This window comes from Macrobrachium nipponense, chromosome 11 (genome assembly GCF_015104395.2).
Source record: "Macrobrachium nipponense isolate FS-2020 chromosome 11, ASM1510439v2, whole genome shotgun sequence".
NCBI lineage: Eukaryota > Metazoa > Arthropoda > Malacostraca > Decapoda > Palaemonidae > Macrobrachium > Macrobrachium nipponense.
This window is the reverse complement of record NC_061087.1, coordinates 93,523,273-93,548,007: the sequence shown is the minus strand read 5'-3', so window position 1 is coordinate 93,548,007 and position 24,735 is coordinate 93,523,273. Positions and strand designations below refer to the sequence as shown.

The 24,735-nt window shown below is 42.2% G+C and overlaps 1 protein-coding gene across 4 annotated transcripts in view; it reads right to left on the bottom strand.

The window, feature by feature from the left end:
- The window catches only part of LOC135207355 (uncharacterized), a 316,324-nt gene that overhangs the window by 135,857 nt on the left and 155,732 nt on the right, over positions 1–24,735 (bottom strand). For all 4 annotated transcript variants that reach the window (XM_064239086.1, XM_064239094.1, XM_064239106.1 and 1 more), the window contains 3 exons: positions 7,057–7,155; positions 6,015–6,254; positions 3,816–3,881 (listed from right to left, as the gene is read on the bottom strand). In XM_064239086.1, coding sequence (XP_064095156.1) covers positions 3,816–3,881; positions 6,015–6,254; positions 7,057–7,155 — 405 coding nt within the window. The remainder of the gene's footprint in view (positions 1–3,815; positions 3,882–6,014; positions 6,255–7,056; positions 7,156–24,735) is intronic.

Sequence of the window (24,735 nt, the reverse complement as noted above, 5' to 3'; positions counted from 1 at the left end):
CTTCCCTTTTGGACAGGCCAGTACTAACAAAAAGTCTGCGGCACCTAGGTCTTAGGTGACGAGTCCTTTTCAAATAGCATCTCAGTGCTCTGACAGGGGGATGCAAGAGTTCTTGCAGATCATTGTCCACAAAGTCATTCAGTGAGGGAATGGAAATTGAGGCAAATCTGTCATTGTGTACCAAGGAATTCTGGGTCTTAGCCACAAATTCTGGAACAAATTCGAAAGCCACTAACCCCCAACCCCTGGTATGATTAACATGGAGCTCCCCAACTCTTTCTGAAGATGCCAAGATCAACGAGAAAATTGTCTTTAAGAGTCAGATCCTTGTCTGATGATTGGCGTAGAGGCTCAAAAGGAGCCCAAGTGAGATTTCTCAGGAAAAGAGAAAGATCCCACACAGGAGGCTTGAGTTCCCTTGGTGAACAGGATTGTTCAAAACTCCTGAACAATAAGGAGACTTCCCAGGATGAAGAGATGTTTATGCCTTTAAGGCCCAACACCAAGCCCATGGCCGCTCTGTAGCCTCTGATAGCTTAACAGAAAGAGCTTTCTCATTCCTGAGGAAGATCAGACAATCCGCTGTCTGCTGAACAGAAGCTTTGAATGGAGAGAAACCCTGTCAATGACACCAATCACAGTAGACTGCCCTTTTCCTCTGATAGACTGCTGACAAAGATTTCCTGAGATAGCTGGACATCCATCCTGCAGCCTTTTGAGAAAAACCTCTTGCTCAGAGGAGATACTTGATGGTCTCCAGCCATGAAGAGATTGGGACTCTACTGACTGGTGAAACCTTTCCGCATGGGTTTGGCAAAGGAGTTGATGTCAAGGGGGATCTCTCTTGGAACCTATGATAGAAGAGACAGAAGGTCCGGGAACCACTCTCCTTGAGGCCATAGAGAAGCCACCAAAATCATTCTGAGATTTCGAGAACTCATTACTCTCTTCAGAACTTGACGGATCAGGCAAAACGGAGGGAATGCACATACCTCAAGATTGTCCCAAGAATGATGTAAGGCATCGTCTGCTAGAGCAAGAGGATTCGGGACTACTGAACAGTAAACCTCTAGCTTCCTGTTGAAGCAAGTGGCGAAAAGGTCGTTAACCTTTACCGAAACTAGTTAATATACACAGAGTACCATTATACAAATATATCTCAATTCTTATCAAACATTATTGAGACTTATACATATACACTTCAATACCAAAAATATTAGTTCGGTACAGAATGCAAAATTTACATTTGTTACGCTAATCAGTAAACTAGGTAACGAAGGCAAAATTACATTTCTACCATAGGCGTAACTAATAGGCATAACTAGGAGTCTATTACTGGGGGGGCACTGGGCATGCAAAAATTATAATACTCATTCTTTTGCAAAAATTATAATACTCATTCTTTTGCAAAAATTATAATACTCATTCTTTTTTTTCAGTCATATGGAAAGATATTAAGGTTGTCTTAAAATATTTAAGCCTATCAAATTGTGAATCACATTTTTATATAACAAACTTGCACAAATATTTTTTCAGTAAAAATTATGAACCTCTGGCCATACTTGTAAATCCAAATTAGATATTATATGTTATGTGGCAGTCATATGGAAAGATATTAAGGTTGTTTTAAATTATTTAACCCTATCAAATTGTGCATCACATTTTTATATAACAAACTTGATTAAATATTTTTCAATAAAAATTATAAACCTCTGACCATACTTGTAAGGATAACTCCTCTCTCTTACTGAGATGAGAGAATTTTTATGGTAGATGTATTTGTTTATTAATATTTTTAAATAATAATAATAGAACCGTAATTTCAAATGAAAATTCTTCCCTTCATCTTTCTCTGTATCCATTTCCCTACCTTCTCTCAACTACAGAGAAGCTCGAGCTTGAGAAGCTGTCAAATATGTCAAGTGTGCCATATAATGGTCAATGATTTTAATGGTGTCTCTCTCTCTCTCTCTCTCTCTCTCTCTCTCTCTCTCTCTCTCTCTCTCTCTCTCTCTCTCTTCAACAATAGAAAAAATAAATGATCAAATGCCAAGTTAGTCAAAACAAGATAACCTAGAAAAAATAATTCTTACTTTACGTTCAGCTATGACAAATTTAAAGTTGTCAACCGCTGCCAAAATGATAGTTACTCCTTCCTTCGTCTTTAACTTAAGGGCAAGCTTTTTAGTTTCAAGAAAAAAGGTCTTCCTCTTCGACTTCTAGGCAGATGCATACATGATGATGATCAGAATACACTTCGCAGATCTGAATAATACGTATGGCAATGATGATGATACTAATCATTCAAACACACTGGGCTATGATGTCACAAATGCGCGAGGCAGAACCTTCCGTCTTAACTAATGGCAGAGCAGAAGCCTTCCAGAATACACTTCGCAGATCTGAATAATACCTATGGCGATGATGATGATACCGATCACTCAGAATACACTTCGCACATTTGAATAATACATATGACAATGGTGATGATGCTGATCATTCATACACAATGCACTATGACTCACAAATGTGTGAGCAGGGCCTTCTGTCTTAGCTAATGACTGAGCCGAAAATCTTTCTTTTGCATTCTCCTTGGAGGAAGAATAGTTTTTTTCCTCCAAGCATTCCCCCAACCCCTTCTCTCAGAAACCAGCGAAACCTCCCCCCTCCCCCCGACCTAAAATACTTGAAAAGACAATAGATTTTATACGTTTTGCAGCGCATGACTTGCAGACTTTGAACGGCTTCGCAGATACAGAAAATCTATTGTTGAGAACTAGCGACCACATAAAAGGGGAATCGCACAATTCAAACATGCATAATTCGGGACTGGACTCTGTGTGTGTGTGTGTGAGTGATGAGTGAGTGAGTGAGTGAGTGAGTATATATATATATATATATATATATATATATATATATATATTATATATATATTTAATTATATTTCTTTCACACTTACATAACATTTACATAGTGTTTACATTACTATATTGCTTACTTGTAATGTCTCCAATTTAAGCATTAGTTCTGCAACAAATACCGTGTTTACATTATTTAGTTAACCTGTAAGGGTGGCAGCATGGTAAACTATGTTTCGGCAGTTAAAACAATTTGATTGTGAATTTCCTACTGCAGCAAAATATGAAGAACTTGAATCAGGCCCTTAAAAACAAAACAATTAAATGCTCTCCTGAAAGCTGAAAGCTTGAAGGCTATCGGAAATTGGTGATAAACATTCACCAAAATTCAGTCTCCAACTGGTAAATTTAAGAACACAGCTGCCATCAACACTCTATGTTATTCAAATGTCAGCAGAAATAGAATGAAGTTGTCTGCTAGTAGTTCTTGGTATTCTGGTTAGTGGGCAGGATCAGTCACCTGCACTAAATCTGTGAAGTGTTACCAGTAAATTTGTTTATTTTCAAGCTGGAAAGGAAAGAAGTTAAGTATATCTTACTTTTACCAGACCACTGAGCTGATAAAACACCTCTCCTAGGGCTGGCCCGAAGTATTAGATATTTTTACGTGGCTGGGAACCAACTGGCCTAGCAATGGAACCTACAGCTTACTGTGGGATCCGAACCACATTATATCAAGAAATTAATTTCTATCACCTGAAATAAACTCCTTTGGTTCTACGTTGGCTGAGCCGAGAATCGAACTTCAGACCACCAGATTGGTAGCCAAGCGCAAAATCCACTCATCCAACGAGGAACTGCCAGGGTATGAAATTGTTAGCTAAGTAATTAATGGGTAAGTTACAAAGCCAGCAGTCTTCAACATACATATGACAAGCAAAACATTTAAAAACTTACCCCAGAAAATGGTATGCTTCCCTTTGAGCCATTAGCCATCCAACAGTCAAGTTCTTCAGCAGAATTCTATGTAGATAAAAGTAACATTTACTAACACTAAAATTACTGGTACAATCAGACAAGAAAACACTATCAAGGGAGGGTAACTAATGACTTTCATTCACTGTTTACTTATTGCAAACTCTTCACTTATGGCCTATATTTCTTATTTTTCTAAATGGGAGACAAAATACTCGTATAAATCTTTGTCAACATCATATGGTCAATTCATACAAAAAATTTACAACTGAATTATATGTACAACTGAATTATACAATTGCATCATTTTCAAATGTCAAAAGCGCTTCTACCTGACCTCCACTATTCAAGAATGCATTGTCTGACAAAACTAGCAATAACAAGATTATATAAAAATAATATACAATTTTAACAACAAATGCAAGTATATTTTATGACTTAAATTTGACTCTCCATGAAATTTAAGCCTTCCAAGTTGTATATAAAAATCACGGAGTTGATCTCTCTAAGAGATAGTCAGACATACAGATTCATATAGAGGAGAGAGAGGTCAATGATTGGTCTCCAGCCACCAGTCTTCTCAACCAGAAAAACACAACTGTAGAAAACTGGAGAAGAGATCATCTACAACTTCCAGCACATTTCTCCAGCACTGTCCACATCACTGCAGACAAGGAAAGAGACATGAAACGGTGGAACATTGGCTCTTAACAGTACTGGCTTAGGAGAAAGGAAAACCCATTGTTTCCAGTCCTAGTTGCTACAACAGCATAAGCCAAAGTCTGCCATCATATTAAACCAAAGTCAAACAAAGATGATACGGTACTTGGATTCAAGGCTTAGCAACAGATTCAGTGGTTTACACATCAACAGCCGGGAAGGAAATTCCGTCCGATCAAAGGCATGCTCAGCAGAGATTGTCCCGTAGTTGGGAGACTGAAGAGTCTACCTGTAGGGGGTATTCCTTGTCCTCTGAGATACGGTACTTCTGGTGATGTGTTAAAGAAACGATAAACAGCGTGGAAGAGCAATTGAAGGGTAGAGAGTTCTGCAACTAACAGATCAGAGCACCAAAACAACCCCCCCCCACCCCCCCCCCCCCCAACAAGAATATCATGCACAAATTGAGACCAGAGAAGGTGGAATGAAGGCATAGCCTCTAGGGCAAATATCAAGGTGAATTCAATAGAAGACACCAATGATGAGGAGGAAACCAAAGCCATTTTTAAATAAATGAGCTACATGACCTCACAGAAATGCCTCTCCACCTCTGTCTAACATGCTTCCATTGGTAACAAAGTATCAGTCGCTAAGGATTCATACTAGGCTAAGAAGGATCTTCCAACAAACTGAAGGAAGAAGAATCATCAGCATGACACTCTATTGCTCGGAGAACTGTGATAAGGATTGCCCATAATGCGCATCCCAAACACAGTCACAATCCACGGTCACTATAAAAGGGGATCAAGGACAATCCCCTCCACTGCCCTCAGGCCAAGAATTATTCACATTACCAGTCATGATAGACCTGCTAACTGATCTAGGCACTGGATGGTACTGGATTGGATGGTATCCTGCATGAGAGAACAGTCACATCTGCGGCGATTCAGGGATTCCTCTCAAGAACATTCCTCTATGTATTTAGTTGATCCTGAAGACCTGGGATGGCTGGTACTCCAGAGAAGTGGGGATTTTTCCTAGCACTCCTCTAGTCTGATACAAAAAGGACTGGAAGTCAAGGTCTGTCTTCCTCTTACAAGGAGACCAAGTGGGTGAACAGCCAAAGGCAGGCTTGTGTAACAGGAATTTGTCAATACTAGTCTCAGTCAAGGTCATAAACCTACCAAGGATGAAGTCGACAGGCATCCTGGGGCAAGAGCTGCTGAAGAAACAACAGCTGGTGATGCAGATCTCAGCCAGAGACTGGAGGTAGGTGAAGAACTCTTAGGTATGGCTATGTAATCGAAAAACAAAATGATGGACACATCATCTACTAACACAAAAAATCCTCAGCGCACCTTAAACAACAACTTGGTTTAATTGAAACAGCTAGAATTACAACAGACATCACTTATTTGGTTGTTTTTACAATATACATAAAAACAACTACAGCAAATTTTACATGAAGATTGCACTCGAAAATACTGATATACAGTAGAGAGATATACAGGACAACCTCACCTTCAGTTTGTCTTCAAAGATTGTTCTGCATATTCTTGCAAGATTTTTCTGAGGAGGAAACTCCAAAACAACGGTATCTGTGAGTAGTTTTTCAAATTCCTGAGATGCCTGTGAGAAAAACAAATTTGCACATGCTTCCACACTGGGCAAAACAATCTCCAGAGTAAAGGAATGAACGGTTTGTACCAAAGTTGCACTCACTACGTCTTGCACCTTCACCATAATGGGCTCCCAAACTGACTGTAACAAGAATAGATAAAAAAAATATAATGTTAACAGCAGAGGATTGTCTGTTTTCACTCCCCTTTCATCAATCTACACATTTCTAAATAATAAAAATTTTCTACTTCCTTAAAAACGTACCATTCTATAACTGTTTCTTGCTGTTTATTACAGATATTACTAAAAGCATTATTCCATGATTTAGGTTATACATCAAGGTGAATTTTCTGTTAAAAATTTGAGTCAAGCCTTCAAGAGTTTCTAGATGGTTACAAATAGGTGGAAGGAGCAAATATCTGTCCAGATTATGTGATTGTTCTTTTGCTGCTATTCAGAGTAAATCCCCATTATCCCAAGGTTGCATAGAAATTTCTGGGACTTGTTATTCAAGTCTTTCACAATGGTATTTTTGCCACACAATTTTATCCTCAACTATTCTCATTGATAACTTTTATTTCCCACAGAAGTAGGTTATTATGCAGGCCACAAAGAATTCCATTTCTTTTTCATTCTTCCTTGGAAGTAGATTGATAAATAGCTGATACATATGCTAAGAAGTTATCAACTTTTATCAATGAAGTTAACTGATTGAGAGCAAATGAGTTGATAAAAAAGTTTTTTTCACTAACATCAGGCATTGAATGGGATTCTTGGTGAGAATGCACTTGAAAATATTGTTTTTCTTTCAAGAAAAAGGGGAAAATAAATTGTAATAGTACCATTAACAAGTAAGGGACTTCAGGGTACTAAGCATATAAAATTGATCTGAAATGTCTAAGGGAGAAAATGCACAGCAAGACAGATGAGTTATTATACTTACTTCATAAGCATCCTCGTCCCCACAATCCTTATGGCAGATAATAAGAATGCTGCATGTTCCTAGGTTGAAATCTATCCAAAATTTTTCATACGTAGCCACCTGCAATACATAATCCTCTTTTTGATGGTGCAGCATCATACTATTTAGCACTATTAGGCAGTAGATATTGCCAACACCATCATTATTGTTCAGGTGCATCAAGAGTACAGCAAGACGTCATAAACATGTCCCCACCCCAATGCAACCACATCCTAACAGGCTGAATTAAACCAACAACTTCCTGGTAGTTGTAACTAATGCTTACAAGATTATCCAGAATTTGCGTTTTATTCTCCACTTACATCACTGAAGTGTTTTCAACCTGTTTATGATATGGATGCAATGAGCTGCAACGTGTTCTATGAAATTTTTGCTGTAGTGTGGATGCACCATTAATATAATCAAAATGCAAAGGTACATCAGTGACTTAAAAAAACAAGAGAACTCAAGTCTTTGACCGTAATTGCTGTAACCATATTTATGCACCCGTATTTAATTTCAAAACTCATGTACAAATAAAGTTGAAGTACAACACACCTGCATTATTTTACTACTAAAACAACCAACAATATTTGAAATGATCACATATTAAAATTCTATAAAAAAAAATAGCAAAATGCATAATGCTTCACAAGAGATTTTTCTTGTATGTCCCCTTTATCTTCCAAAGTTCATTATGACAATCTTCTGCCATAATATATATATATATATCATATATACATATATATATATGTATAGTAATATATGTCATAGTATATATGTATAAGTATATATGAATAATATATGTAATATATATATAATATATATCATATATGTATATATATATATAATATATAATATATATATATATATATATATATATATATATATCAGATATATATATATATATATATATATATATATATATATATGATGTATATATATCTATATATTATAATAAAATAAATATATATATATATATATATATATATATATATATAAATATAAATATATATATAATATATATATATATATCAATTTGAAGTAAATTGCATTTTCTTAACTATACAAACCTGAGGTCCTTTACATATGGAATATACTTACAGTGCAGCTGGACCGGTCGTCAGCTTTCGAACAAGGTGGTTTGGTAGTACAGTGGTACCTCAGGATACAAAATTAATCCGTTCCGAGGCACCCTTCGTATCATGAGTTTTTTTGTATCTTGAACCGCATTTTACATGTAAATTGCCTAATTCGTTCCAAACCCTACAAAAACACACCAATAAATTTTAGAATAAACCTAAATTGACCAATAAACAATGAAATACAACAATTTTGACCATTCAATACCTAACTTAAACTACATATAGTACTAATATGTACTACATACCTGTGTATACATACGTACGTATGTAGTAAAATGTGGAACCTTACCTTTTGAGTGAGGCAATCTCTGAAAGTGGCGACAGAGGAGGACAAATCGCAGAAAACTTGAACACTTAACTTTACCAATCACATTATAAAATGCCAGGAAACACAAACACTAAACTTTACGAAACACATTAACAAATGGCACAAAACGTTAACACTTAACTTTACAAAAAACTTGAAATTAAATTTTTTTTCTTTTTTTGATTTTTTCATTTTTTTTTACTTTTTTTATACTTTTGAGTTTTTTTTTATACAAAATTCAATTTCTTCACCACTTTCAACTTTCTATTTTTTTGTAGTATCACTTGATCTTCCTGTTTGTTTACTCCTACTAAAGACCTCTTTAAAAAATAACTATCCAAGGAAGATTGCTTCTGCCTGCTTTTCACAATGTTCCTGAAACGACTCGGGCAAACGTCATCGAACTGCGCAAGCATACGGACCTGTGTAAGCCTTCTTGGGGTGTCTCTTTTCTACAAATAAGTGCACCTTATGAAAAGCAGCTAGAGCATCCTTATTTCTGTCGTTGTCATAGGGTCGTTCTCCTCCTCCTTGCCGCTACTAGAGAACTCTTCTTGAATGACGTTATGTTGCATGGCCTCCAACTCCTTCAGGTCATCCGTCGTAAGCTCCTCTTGGTGCTCCTTGAGAGGGTCATTGATGTCATCCTTTTCGACGACCAGCCCCATGGACTTGCCGAGTGCAACGATCTCGTCAAGATCTGGTTGTGAAACAGTATCCAGATCGTCAACTTTTTCTGAATCTGCACCAGCTTCGCCCACGTCTAATCCCTCGAAGTCTCAGGCGGATACGGCATCAGGCCAGAGTTTCCTCCACAAAAAATTCAAGGTTCGCCTCGAAACCTCCTGCCAAGCTTGATCGATGAATCGGATGCATATGACAACACCAAAATGCTCCTTCCAAAATTCACGCAAGGTGAGGTTTGTGGTATCGGTGATGTCGAAACATCTCTTGAAAAGATGTTTCTTATACAGCTTCTTGATGTTCAAAATCACTTGCTGGTCCATGGGCTGGAGGAGAGGGGTGGTGTTAGGCGGAAGATAAAGAACCTTGATGAAAGAATACTCCTCGAGGCCAGGAGGGTGAGCATTGTTCAACAACAGCAGACATTTCAGAGGGTGGCGCTTCTCTTCCAAGAATTTCTTCACTGTCGGGCCGAAACACAGATTTACCCACTTGGTGAACAAAAGTCTCGTTACCCAGGCTTTCGCATTAGCCCTCCACAACACTGGAAGCTTCTCCTTTAGCACTTTGTGGGCCTTAAAGGCTCGAGGGGTCTCCGAATGATACACAAGTAGGAGCTTCACCTTGCAATCCCCACTGGCGTTCAAACAAAGTGCAAGCGTAAGCCTGTCTTTCATAGGCTTAAGCCCGGGTAGCTTCTTCTCTTCCTCCATGATGTACGTCCGACAAGGAATTTTTTTCCAAAAAAGGCCAGTCTCATCACAGTTGAAGACTTGCTGAGAGCTGTAGCCTTCCTTGATCATCATCTCGTCAAACGTCTTTTTAAAGGCTTCGGCTGCTTTCGTGTCCGAGCTGGCAGCCTCCCTACCGAATGGATGCCAGTCCGTTTAGTCTTAGGTTGGCGTTGATGTCCCTTCTCCTACATCGTCTTTGGCCTGGGCAATCACATTGCCAAAAATAGCTGGCCTTGTGGCAGATTGCGTTCTCCGTTATTGTATCGCCAGCGATTTCTTTGTCTTTTATCCAGACAAGAAGAAGCCTTTCCATTTCATCGTGCACGTGGGTCCTCTTGCTGGACAAAATAGTGACGCCCTTGGAATGTGTAGCTGCTTTGATGGCATCCTTCTGCTTAAGGATAGTACCTATTGTCGATGGATTTTGGCCGTATTCCTTGGTGATCACACTCAATCGCATACTAGCTTCATACCTCTTGATAATCTCCATTTTTGTCTCCATAGAAAGCTTCCTCTTATTTCCATGAACTTCAGCAACTTTCTTGGGATCCATAACTATACTGTGCGTAAGTAAGTAATGAAGTATACTAATTAAGTTCTCACACAACATGATAAAGTAGTACAACGAAATCACTAACACAAATTTTCGTTAACAAACAAAATCGTATATGTGAACGAACGAATTCCGCGTGCGTACGTTAACGATGCTGCTACCGAGTGGCCGTAGAAGAACGCCTTTATGTAGAGCACGATGGGCGAGATGCTGACAAATAGGAGAGCAGGATCTTATGGCGGTGACTAGCATCAGGAACCAATGGGAGAATGGGAGGATGGTGGGGAGTCTACTCAGTTGGCGGCGTGTGAGTTTTAAAATTGTTCTCGGCGGTCCGGGCGAATCTCGGGACTTTCCAGCAACAAACTTTCGTAACCTAAATTATTTTCGAATGTAGAGCAAAAAAAACAATCTTCGTATTTGCTTTCATAACTTGAATTTTTCGTAAGCTGGGACTTTCGTATGTCGAGGTACCACTGTAACTGCTTGTCCGATGGTCGGGAGTCCCGCCCGACTGGAGGAGGTAAACATTCCACTTGGCTTAAGGCCCAGGAACAGAGTGAGGTGTGGCATGAGGTGGGACTATATATAAAGGACCTCAGGTTTGTATAGTTAGGAAAAATACAATTTACTTCAAATTGTGATTTGATTCGACACATAATACAAACCATCGGTCCTTTACACATGGAAGACTCACTTATCGGTGGGTGGAATCTGAGTCTTATGAACAGACTAGTGTTCATCCGACCTTGGTTGCCTCCCTGGTCGTAAGAGCAGAGGGAGGAATCCTAGCCTATGTGCAACTGATCGGGGTGTGCACCGCAGGATCAGTGGTCAGACCTCTGGACCAAAATCATAAGAGGGAGGCATGCATGCCTCTTATGAATAGCAAGCAAGAACTAGTTCCTATGCAAGAGCCAAATACAAAGTCTTGGGTTTGTCTCTGGTTGGCATCCACTCTCCCCCCCCCTTGTTAGGGGAATGGCAGATAAACGCTTCTATCCCTACTGAAAGGGATAAAACAGGGCTCAGTTGCGTAGCCTACCTGCATCAGCATCCTGTCCAGCGTAGTGATGACCGCCACCCTCTGATCGCAGGGACAGGGAAGAAAAGAGGAGGAAGAGAAGCCAGTAACACTCTCATTCACTCTTCCATTCATGCAGTCTCACAAGGATGAGATGCTATTTTGTCCAGCAAGGGAGCTGGGTAAGCTACGCAACTTGTTGAGCAGCCACCACAGGTCCCAAGGAAAAAGTGTCGAAGGACCTGTGAGCGATATCGCGAAGGTGGAAGGACGTGAAAGTGGCCCAAACCCCTGCCTTCAGCACCTGTGCCACGAAGAAGTTCTTGCGGAACACAAGGGTTGGACCAATACCTCTGACTTCGTGGGTTCTCGGACGAAGGGTACTGGTGACATCACTCCTGTCTGAAGAGTACGCCTTCCGGATTACCTCACAAAGCCAGAAAGAAATAGTGTTCTTGGACGCTTCTTTCTTGGTAACTCGGGTGCTAACGAAGAGGTGTCGACACTCAGGCCTGATGTGGCGAGTTCTCTTCAAATAGCGTTGTAGCGCCCTCACAGGACAAAGCAGCATCTAATCCGCATCGTTGTTGGTGAGGTCCTTCAGGGAGGGGATCATGAATGACTTGAACCGGTCGTCAGGGACCGAAGGTTTCTGAGTCTTCGCTACGATGTCCGGGACGAAATCGAGCGTCACCGATCCCCATCCGCTCGAGTGTTTAACATCGAAGGAAAGATCATGAAGTTCCCCTATTCTCTTCGCCAATGCCAGGGCCAGCAGAAAGACGGTCTTGAGGGTCAAATCCCTGTTTGACAACTCCCGGAGCAGCTCAAAGGGTCTGCGAGTCAAGCTCCTAAGGACAAGAGTCCCATCCCACCCCAGGGGCCTGAGTTCTTTGGGTGGGCAAGACCTCTCGAAGCTCTTCATCAGGAGGGAGATTTCCATGGAGGTGGAAATGTCCACTCCTCACAGTTTAAGGACTAAGGCCAGAGAGGCTCTGTAGCCTTTAACTGCGGAGACGGAAAGGAGCTTCTCAGCAAAGGAAGATGAGGAAATCTGCTACCTGCTGAAGAGTGGCTCTGAATAAGGAGATGGACCACTTCCACTGGTACACTGCTGTAGAGGACTGTCTGATTTTGATTTATTAAAGATTACCTGGCATCACAAATGCTAATGGTTATTGACGCCACTACAATGGAAAATATAAAGCATGTTTAACAAAGGAAAATCCCCAAGATAAAAAAAAAAAATAATCGTAAAACCTATAAACTTACAAAATTAATAGTAAAAATAAAATTTTATTTAAAATACCAATGGCATTAATGAAATTATATAGGGCGCTTTCAATAAAATCTGTCCCTAAAATCTTGGTAAGGGAAAAAACATCTTCAGTTCCCCTGTAACGTGGAGGAAAGTACCTCTTTCTCTCTCTCATCTGAAAGTCTGGGGCACTCAACTATCAGGTGTCTGACTGTCAATGGTACCAAGCAGTCGTCACAATAAGGCTGATGATCCCCACTCATCAGAAAACCATGTATCATTTTTGTATGGCCTATTCTAAGCCAACAGAGTATTACTTCGCTATGCCTACTCATTGATGAACACTTCCAAGGAAAGATGGTGGTAGCTATTTCTTTAATTTTTTGGTTTTCCAGCTCCCATGCAAATTTCCAGGAATCAGGGAATGCTGATTTAATGACTGGATACATATAATTTGTAGGGAGTGCACACCTAGCTATGTTACTTTGGTTGACAGTTGTTTTGGCAAGTGAGTCTGCTACTTCGTTTCCTGCCACACCAACATGTGCAGGGGGACCAATAGAAAAGTAATTTTGTCGAAAATTATTTTTTCCTATATACAAACCTAGGTTGTCTAAACAAAAAGGATATCCGCGGGAACGCGCCGCCGCTACCGCATACAAAGAGTTCAAACTTGAATCGCTGTACCTGGGTCTGGGGTAACTGCGCGGGGTGAGCCCGGGCCAGCTTGGGGTAGGTCATTGTGATACCATTCTTTGAGCCGTTAGAATACTTAGTCTAAACAGACACACCTCTTCAACAAAAGGGGGCCATAACTCAAAGAGGGGTGGATGGAGGAGGGGCCATAAATCTGTTAGACAACCTAGGTTTGTATATAGGAAAAAATAATTTTTCGACAAAATTACAAAATTTTTGTTCCGACTAAGTACAAACCGTCGGTTTGTCTAACAAAAGGAGACTCGAACTGAGGATGGGAAGGTGAGTGACCTGAATGTACCCTTTGAAGAGCCGCCAATAACTTCACACGACCTGATGTTAACCCAGACCCCCTACTCATCATGACACTTTACACGGTAAGGATTCAATAGGGGAGAACCCAAGGGGCTCCGGCTGTTGTCCTAACCTATGGTACTAATACTCACTCAGAGAGCTGTTCCTGAAGGATTCTTAGCCATCATTCTACTCTCCAGGTAAGTCAGTAGTGGCCAAGTCGTGTCATGGACAGTACAGTCATACGTAGGATACTACCAGGAAACTCACTCATACCCCTTCCATTCGGCCAGACTTAGGCGGGAATTGCTGGGAGTGTGTGTGTGTATTTCCAAATTGAGGTACGCAGTGCGGGTGACCAACGCCTAGAGGACTCTTTGGGCTGCGACAATGGGGCCCAGAGAGAACACTTCTAGAGATTTGAACGTAACTTCTCGTAGGTAGAAGGAGGTGAAGGTGGTTTGACTCTTCCAGGTGCCTGCTCTCAATACCTGACCCACTGAGAGGTTCTTCCTGAAGAGCATAGAGGAGCCTATGCCCCTAACTTCGTGAGCCCTCACCTTTGGCATTGGTACTTCCTTGTTTTCGTAGGCCCTTCTTCCTAACCTGTCTGATCCAGAAGGAGATGGTATTCTTAGCCACCTCTTTCGGATGCTTGCCCGTTGGCCAACGAACAGCCGTTTGATAGCCGGTCTGAACTGTCTCGTCCTCTTGAGGTAGGCTTTCATGGCTCTGACCGGGCATAGAATCAGTTCCTCTTTGTCAAAGCCGGTAAAATCCCCCAAGGAAGGAATGGTAAAAGAGGAAAACATCTCCTCTGGCTTGTATGGGTCTTGAGTCTTGGCTACAAAGCCAGGGACAAACGAGAACCCCATCTCCCTCCAACGCCTGGTGTGTGACACTTCGTAGGACAGCGCGTGTAGTTTCGCTGACCCTCTTCGAAGATGCCAGGGCTAAGAGGAAAAGGGTCTTCAAGGTGAGGTTCTTCAAGGAAGCTGAATGTAAGGGCTCATAGGGAGGACCTCTCAAGGATTCCAGGACTAAGGCTACATCCCCAGTGGGGAGTCCGTTTAGCTCTCTCGGGGACAGGTCTTCCTAAAAGTGCTTGAAGAGCAACAAAATTTCTGGAGATGCAGCGAGGTCCATGCCTTTCAACGCGAATACTTGATTTAAAGCCGCTCTATAACCCTCCACTGCCGATATGGATAGTTGTTTATCCTTCCTGAGGTGGGGTGGAAAAAACTCGCTAGTTGAGGGATGGTGGCCTCGTCTGGGGCAATGCCTTTATCTTGACACCAATCTTGAAACCGTCGCCACTTTCCTGGTACAATCTGCCTGAGGAAGGTTTCACAGGATTGGCCATGGCCTCAGCTAACTGCCTGGAAAAACCTCTATCGCAGAGGATTTTGATGACAGTCTGAACCCTGTAATCGGAGGGCCGACGGATTTGGGTGTAGGCATCCGTTGTTGGGTTGGGCGAGGAGATCTATTCTGTCTGGTAGGCTTACCGGGTCTAACTGAAGATCCAGCACTTCTGGGAACCAGGGGGCTTCCGGCCACCAAGGAGCTACTAAGGTTACTCGCAGGTTCTGCGAGTAGCGAATCTTCTGAAGGATCTTCTTGGAAGGAGGGGGAAAGGCGGAAAGGCGTAAGCGTCCAGGTTCTTCCAATCTTGCAGGAGGGCATCCTCCCCCGCGCCTGCGGGTCTGGGAGTGGGGAGAAGAACACTGGCAGTTTCCTGTTCCAAGCGGTGGCAAAGAGTCTATCGACGGAGAGCCCCACCTCTTTATCAGGCCATCTGCTACTTCTTGATGGAGGGACCACTCTGTTTTGATTATCTGTCCCCTCCTGCTCAGATGGTCCGCCCAAACATTTTTTCTTGCCTGGAATATATCTTGCCTTGAGGGTGATGTCCATTTCCTCTGCTAACTCCTGGATTTGTACTGCAGGCGACAGAGATCCGTGAGACTGTGCCCCCCTGTTTGCCCCCCTGGTTTTGTTTTTTATATGCCACCACCGTGGAGTTGTCTGACATTAGGCCCCACCGTTTTTCCCTTGGAGGGTTGAGACAGGAAGTGCTGAAGGAGAGGAAGACTGCCTTCAATTCCAAGACATTGATGTGAGCTGCTTTCTCTTCTTCCGACCACAGGCCGCTCACTTCTTCCTCCGTCAGTGCGCCCCCACCCTTCTTTTGATGCATCGTGAAGAGAAGAATCTCTGGGGTTCTCGGACTGAGAGAGATGCCCCCTTGGAGGTGGGAAGGCACCATCCACCACTCCAGGACTTCCTTACTTCTTGGAGAGAAGAATTTTGCTGTTGGGGTCCCCTCCTGAGGAGACCATTGTTTCTTGAACAGCCACTGAAGCGGCCTCATACGCCTTCTGCTGTTGAGGCACTAGTCTCTCTATTGAGGCCATGTGTCCTAAGATTGGTGGACTGGCAGAGTTTTGCCGTGGGAGGGCTGGGCCCCAAAGCTCTCCGCACTTGAGGATACTAGGCCGGAGACCCTGTTCTCCGAGGGGAAGGCCTTCATGAGGGATGAATCTAGTGTCATTCCGAGGTACACCATCCTTTGTCTGGGAGTGAAATCCGACTTGTCGACATTCACCACCACTCCCAGTTCCTGAACGAATGACAAAACTAGCTGAAGGTGCTCCGCCACACTGCGCAGCCGTCTCGGCTAAGATGAGCCAATCGTCCAGGTAGCGGAGGAGACGGATGCCTCTTGCGTGTGCCCAAACTGACACTATCTTGAAGACCCTGGTGAACACCTGTGGGGCTGTGGCGAGGCCGAAGCACAGGCAGGTGAACTGCAGAGTCTTTCCCTTGCTGACAATCCTGAGGAATTTTCTGGAGGAGGGTGCACAGGGACTTGGAAGTAGGCAATCTTGAAGGTCTATTGAGGCCATGAAGTCTCCCTCCCTGCACAAGCTCGAACGGAGTCTGCCGTTTCCATCCGAAACTTTGTCAGAGTAAAGGAACTTGTTGAGAGGGGTGAAAGGTCTATGACCGGTCCTCCAACCCCCTCTTGCCTTTTCTACCAGGAAGAGTCTGGAGTAGAACCCTGGACCTGGATCCTGAACCTCTTCCAACGCCCCTTTCTGAAGTAGCTTGGATATTTCCTCCTCCAGGGCCCCGTCCGCGTCCGAGTCCGGTCGATAGGAAGGGACTTGGAGGATGGGGGTAGGGGATAGAGTGGGTGTAGACTGGAAGGGAAGACGGTAGCCTGACTTGATAACCTGCAGGGTCCAATCTTCCGCTCCTGCTTGCTGCCACACTTGCCAATTGGCAGCCAAGCAACCCCCTACCTTCCGCTGACGGGCAGGATCTGGCCTAGAATTTCTTGCGGGGACCTCCCTCTCTTCTGTTGCCCTTCTGCTTCCGCTCCTTTGATGGAAAGGGTTGGACGAGTCTTCTCCCTATGGAACTTGTCCTTCGACACAGAGTTAAGGTTTCTTACTCCTCTCGCCTACGCACGGGGAAAAGCCGGTCTCTGCGCTTCTCTTACCTGTTGGCTAATCTGTGGTGCTGGCCGTGGTCTATGGCCCGGGGGGTTGCGGAATTGGAGAGAGCCCTAGATTGGAGAGATCGCTCCTTCTTCTCCGCTGCCTTGCGAACTTCTTCCGCAGGAATAAGTTCTTTCTGGAACAGCGGGTTTTTCCGTAAGTCCGGGAGGAGGTCTCTCACCACTGGCGATTTGGCCTCCTTGAAGGCATTCTCTCTCCTTTTCACCTCCATATTAGCCCACAGGACCGCTAAGTTGTCTGCTTGGTGCGAGAGTGTCTTGATCCTACACTGCATGAACGAAGACAAGTTCTGCTGCTGCTGAGGCTGGAGCTCGGGTAAGAACTGCGGAAGTGCTGCCAGTAGACGTTCCATCCACGAATCGTAGCGAGGGCCAGAGCTAGAGCGCGAATGAGTCCTTCGGTTTCTGAGGGAGAGAGCAAGAGGTGCTTTTTCTGAAGGGCGTCCAGACTGACATCTAAGAGATCTGCAAGGTCCCTGGAATATGCAGACTCCCTTAGTTTGTCACCTGTTGGCCTATAATACCTGCTGGCTGGCCCCTGAGCAGGGATAGGAAGCCACCTCTGTTTCTCAGATACCCTAGTTGGTGAAGTCGTGGCTTCTCGGGACGCTCTAGCCATGGCTAGCCTAACCTGGTTGCTCCAGGGGAGGCTGACCGAGGGGGCTGTGAATTCTTCAGGTTGAGCACCTTATGCACCTCTGACTGAAAACTCCTGGTTCAGTTCCTCAGTTTCTCCTGTTAGGCCATTGGCGCTTCTAATCAACGACTGAATCTGGTTGAATGATAAGGGCTCGGGCTCCGCAGGTGAGCTAGTCTGACTGCCGTCCGAATCGGGGTCAGAATCGGGCTCCCCCTCGGAGCATGAATCGGGCTCGGAATCAGAGTCAGAACTGTCACCCAAATCTGGAAACAGTTCCTCTGACTTCTTTTCCAAAAGGAACTTCTTCCTGGCTTCTTCCATCCTACGGGCAGACTCCTCTAGACTGGTGTTCTTCTTCTCCACTTGCTGGGAAACTCCTTTTTGGAGCTTAGTAGTCCTCCACCGCCTGTTTGACCAGGTTCGCAATGTCCAGTGCGGGAGTGAGGACCTGGGCCCCCACTGTACCTAGGCTAACTGATGGAGGTGGTGCGGAAGGTACTAGGCTCATGCCTAGGCTTAGCTTTTTCGGGCATCAAACGCTGCACTGGTCTCTCAGCGCGACCTAGGCCTTGCGGCATCGAAAGGTCGCCATTGATGCTCCTCCTCCGAGCGTTGTGGCTGGCTGGCTTCTTGCGTCGGGTTGCCGCAACTTCTGGAGGGGAGGGGGCCTCCGGTCTCCTGCGAGTTGGGTCCCGTTCCGGGCTCCTTAGCACTGTCCTCAGGATGGGAGGGTGAGGCATCAGGTCCGTCACCGGATCCCTCCTGGGGCTGGACTGATTGTGCCCGAGAGGAACAGGGGTTACCTTGGCACCCGGCTGTGTCTCGGTACTGCTATGGTCATACCTAGATAGTTCGCCTTTAGGCTAGGCGGAACAAGCTCTCGGTTGCAGACCCCTTCTTGTTACGCTTCGAGGCAGGAACATGGATCCCAGCCCCTAGGGTAGCTTCTTTCCTCTTACCTGCTTTCCTAGCCCCCGACGACGAAGGTTTCTTTAGCCTAAGTTTCTTGGGAAGGACACTAGGCTCACTAACTAGGTCCCCCGTTTAATAAGGAGGAAGGATTACTAGGCCTAGTGTTCTCCAATTGGGCACTATCCCCCTCACACACGGTCCTTAGGCCCCACAGTAGTCGGCCTAGCCTAGGCTTATCGGCATAACATTAAGCGTCACTGAAAACACTCTCATGCGCCTCATAATAGAGCCTCCACTGATCATTATCCACTGCGCACAGGTTGAACACGATGCATCAGGGAACATTCAAAACCCCTACAAGCAATACACCACATATAGGATCCGAGGTTGGGCGAAGGCAAGATGTACCGCACGCATGCCATCGGAAACACACACACAAATCCTCCCCCCGAAAAAAACCCACCATAGATCCGCCTTCCATAACTTACAGGGAAGTTAGGATGCTAGGTAATACTAAAGGATAAATAAAAGGATAGAAAAGGGCACTGGGAAGCACTCAAGCACAGGATGTTCAAAGATATATCACGATAAAGAAAGACTACAGTCGGCGGTCATGCGTTGTTTATCTCAAGTCGGTCAAGGCGGAAGGAGTAGGTGTTGACACGACGGCTACCGCGAAAAGAATGGTATCACAATGACCTACCCAAGCTGGCCCGGGCTCACCCCGCGCAGTTACCCCACCCCACCCAGGTACAGCGATTCAAGTTTGAACTCTTTGTATGCGGTAGCGGCGGCGCGTTCCCGCGGATATCCTTTTGTTAGACAACCGACGGTTTGTACTTAGTCGGAACAAAGATACTTTCCTACCATAATCTTAAGGGGACCGTCCGCTATGATGTCTATTTTTTTTATTTGTTACGCAAAATACATAATTTTCATGTGTTTTAGATATATATAATACCTTCATCATATAAAAATTTCAAGTCATTTCATCAAAAACTTTTTGTTTTATTAGCAAAAATCATGATTTAAAAAAAAAAAATTGGTAGAAGTTTCTCCGCTAATATGACATCAGTTGTATTTGAAAATCATACCATAAAAACTTCTTTATATACGGAACAATTGTGTGTGACAGAATTTCGATTTTTTAATTTTTTTTATTTTTTATTAATTTTTTTTTTCTTTTTTTTTAGTCTAGACACTCAAAAAAATCTAAAAAAAAAGATATCAAAATTCTGTCACACAGAATTATGGGATTTTTATTCCTCTTTCCAATGATATCTTTCTCTCTAAAATTGGATAATAAATAACCGAGTAATGGTTACCGACATGCGCATAAGTATGTTTTTGAGTTATGAGCTCCCAAAGATTTGCTATGTAAATTTTTGCTTTTTCTTATAAAGTCAAAATTACATTATTATAATTACTTTATTTGTACTTTTATTGTTGATTTCTACATCAAGGATCGTGGTCCTACCCCTAAAAAGTGGTGTTATACCTCAGCGTGACACAGATAATGATGTTGACGGCGAGACATGAGACAATGAGGCAGCTGAAAACAATTAATTGTCGTGTTTTTCTTTCAGCACACTCCTGGGCCTTCGCTAATTTTGCTAGCCATATTTGCTGAGTAGCCTTCTTGATCTTAGTAACTTCAGCATTGCTATAAGTTTCACAAAAAGAAGTTATAAAAACAACGGAAATAGCTAGTAACCAACGCAAGTGCCTAAATGTTAGTGTAACTGCTTTGACGTCTGTGGCGTAACTGAGTCATTCTCCGAGTCTTGCCTATAAATAAATAACCGCTCTGAGCAGCTCGCCTCTCACCCAGTGTCACAGTACCATTTCATTGCTACCAGATGTATGAGAATTTCGAAAAAATCTTAAAAATCGCTGTATATATGCAAAAATAAACACGCAAAAACTATTCTGTCAAACTCAAGTCATACAGACGACGCAGTTACGATGACGTCATCATTTAAAAACCGCTATATCTTCATTATTTGTGAAAATAATTGGCTGAAACTTCTGGAAAGCATGCAAGGCATGTTTCTGCATAGATACAAGTAATAACTCGATTTTTTATTTTTTCAAGTTGACATGTTATCCGCCATAGCAGACGGTCCCCTTAAGCAACTGAAGCCACTCTAAAATTTCAATAACGATAGGATGGAGTGAATTAAAATGACCAATAGCTTGCAAGACACTCAGTGAATCACAACATAAAACAAACAGTTCTCCAGAATGACAAGCAATCTCTTTAAGGCCAGTTAGGATTGCATAACACTCTGCTGTAAAAATGGATGCCTGATCTGGTAGCTTTCCACTCTTATTAAAATTGGGAAATACAACTCCATAGCCAACGCCTGCGTCAGACTTGGATCCATCTGTAAAAACTATGACTGAACCATCATGGTCAGCCAAATGTTCTAAAAAGGAGATGCGCAGCATCTCAGCACTCATTTCTTCCTTGCTACCAGTGAAGAACCTGCAGTGCTCCACAGAAGGAAGCTTCCAAGGGGGCACAACAGAATACTTAAATGGCCAGACTTTGACCTTTGGAATAGAGTAATCTTCTAAAATTTTTAAAACTCTGTATCCAAAAGGTTTTGGATATCACGGATTATGTTCATAAAGGCTAAAATATTTATCATTAAAAACTGCTTGGCAAGTTAACGAGTCAGGAATCCTCTGGATTCTATGCCAGTATCGAACAAGTGATATCTGACAACATGAATCCAGAGGCAGTTTCCCTGAATCTACCAAAAGGCTTGGGATTGGAGATGATTTAAAGGCACCACTTGCAATCCTTATTCCTGCATTATGTACCGAATCTAAAATATTTAGTTTTAATTTCGAGGCTGAAGAGTATACATCACAACCATATGCTAATTTTGATGCCACTATGGCTTTGTAGAGGATCATTAGGTGATTCCTATCTGCTCCCCAAGATGTATGGGAAAGCACTCTTAAAACATTCAGAGCTTGCATACACCTGACTTTCAGATCTTTTAGGTGAGGTACCCAAGTCATTCTTTTGTCGAACAGTAATCCCAAAAAAACGTGTCTCTTCCTTACATGATATCCTCTGATCATGTATGTAGAGGTCAGGATCAGGGTGTATACCTTTAATGCGGCAGAAATGTACAGCAACAGTTTTCGATGTAGAGAACTTAAACCCCCTTTTTTCTGCCCATTCCACAATTTTGTTAATAGCCAGCTGCATTTTTCTCTCAGCCACTGCCATTCGTGAGGCTGCAAACGATAGAGAGAGGTCATCAACAAATAAGGAGAACATTATATCTTTAGGAATCACAGAGCAATGCCATTAATGCACAGAGCAAACAGTGTCACACTAAGGACACTTCCCTATGGAACTCCTTCTTCTTGGCTGTAAAGAGATGAAAATGAGTTTCCAACTTTAACCTTGAACCTTCGATTTTTTACGAAAGCTTGGATGAATAATGACAATTCTCCGTGGAATTCATAATCATGGAGTGTCTTCAAAATACCATATCTCCAGGTTGTATCATAAGCTTTCTCCGGGTCAAAGAAAACTGATACATGATGTTTTCTGGAGATGAAAGCCTCGCATATTGAATTTTCTAGACGCACTAAGATGTCAGTACAAGAACGCATTTGACGAAAGCCACACTGGGCTTGAGTTATAAGGCCCTTCTTTTCTAAGATCCATATAAGTCTCACATTGACCATTTTTTCCATTAACTTACATATGCGTGATGTTAAGAGCAATAGGACGATAACTAGACGGAGTAGTACCATCTTTCTGTGGCTTCAAAAAAGCTAGTAATATAGCTATGTTCCACAAAGTTGGAAATGCATTTTCTTTCCATATTTTATTAATGATATGGAGCAAAAACTTTTGTGTTCCATGTGGCAAATTTTATATCATTAAACAGGTTATGTCATCTGCACCAGGAGCAGATTCATTACACGATGACAAGGCAGATAAAAATTCCTGAAAGGTAAATGGATGGTTATATGATTCGCTTCGCGTGGATGTAAAGTCGAGAATTTTATTTTCCTTTTGAATACGTTCTTCATAGTAAGGTGAGCTTGGGTTTTTAGATGAAACATTGGCAAAATGGTCAGCAAAAACCTCACTAACTTCCTCTGGATTGGCAACCATGTTTCCATTTACTAATAAGACTGGTGGAGGTCTTGGTACATATTTACCACTGATTTTTCTTATTTTATTCCAGACTTCAATTAAAGGGGTTTTCCAATTAATTTTTGAGATAAAATCTACCCATGACTGACGTTTGGCCTGTTTTACTTGGTGTCGAAATCTGGCTCGTGCCTTCTTAAATATGATTAAATAAGAAGAAAATTTATTTCTGGAAGCGTGTAAAAGGTGCTCGCATTGCTTTATGAGCTATTTGACATTGAAGGTTCCACCAAGGAACTGGCTTTCTTTTAAATTTATCAGTTGTACGAGGAATTGTCTTCTGGGCAGCATCAATAATTAATTAGTTTACAAAGGAAATCCAGGGCATCATCCAGGGACTGTAAATCCTCAACATCCATTTCTAAAAAAGTTAGGGTTTTGAATAATGCCCAGTTGGCTTTATCCAGAATCCAACGAGGTGATCTTGGTGTAGTAATTTCACCTATTACATTAATAAAGATTGGAAAATGATCACTTCCTAATCCTTCACTCAATGCATTCCAAGAAAAGTCAAGATAACAATCAGGACTGCATACTGATAAATCTATCACAGAAAAGGTCCCAGTTTGAATATGAAAATGTGTTGGTTCTCCAGAGTTAAGTATTGCAAGCTCTTGGTCTTCAATAAAATTATAAATATTGTTTCCTCTAGGACTGGAGATTACATCACCCCACATGGGGTGTCTTCCATTAAAATCACCAACAATAAAAAAAAGGCCTTGGAAGCTGATTTATTAATTCCTCTAATTCTCAAGTCAGATTATATGTTCTATTTGGAGGTAAATACAGTGAACATATGGTATATTTCTTTTTCAGAAAAATCTGAACAGCAACTACTTGTAAATCTGTTTGCAGTGGATATTTTTTGTGAGATGTATCTCGCCTATTTAACATAACCCTTCCACCATGAATCCCTACTTGCTCATCATAATTAGAATGATAAAAAATGTATTCTTTAGGATATATGATTTTTTTTTCCAAGCATAGTCTCTTGCAGGGCAATGCATATTGGTAAGTTTTCTTTAATAAAAATTTGTAGAGATTCATATTTGGCTTGTATCCCCTGACAGTTCCACTGCAAAATTGAAAGCCTGCGATCCATTACGATTAATAATTAATTATTATCTTTTACACGTTTTAACCTGGGGATATTGCTATGGATAACGATGGGTTTCTGAGAGGAAAGTTCATTATTTTCATTTTCACTTTTATCTTTTCTTTTTTTATGATGTTCTCTCTCTTTTCCTGTGATCTGACTTGGGCCGAGTTCCATTGGATGTAGTCAACTGTATTTCTTAAGTTATCTCTGCTGTACATGGTTTAAGAACCTGTGGTTTTGGTTGCTGGAGTGATGTGCTATTTTCACTATTTAGGTTTTAGGTTTATCATCACCATGCTCCTCTCCACGTGGCGTTGTCTCAGCCTGGTTTGGCTTTGTGACTGCTGCGGATGGTTGCTGTTGCAGTGCATGAGTAGCTGGGACTTGTACACTAGACTGTGGCTTCTTAATTACTGATGAAAATGTAACTCCCGGTCTTATTTGAAGCTGTAGTACTTTCTTTCTAGCGTCTTTAAACAAAATCTTTTCCATAACTTTAACTGTTTGCACCTCCTTCTCTAAAATAAATTTTACACAACTTTTTGAGGATGCAGGATGGTTTTCTCCACAATTAACACAAGACAGTGGTTCATTGCATGG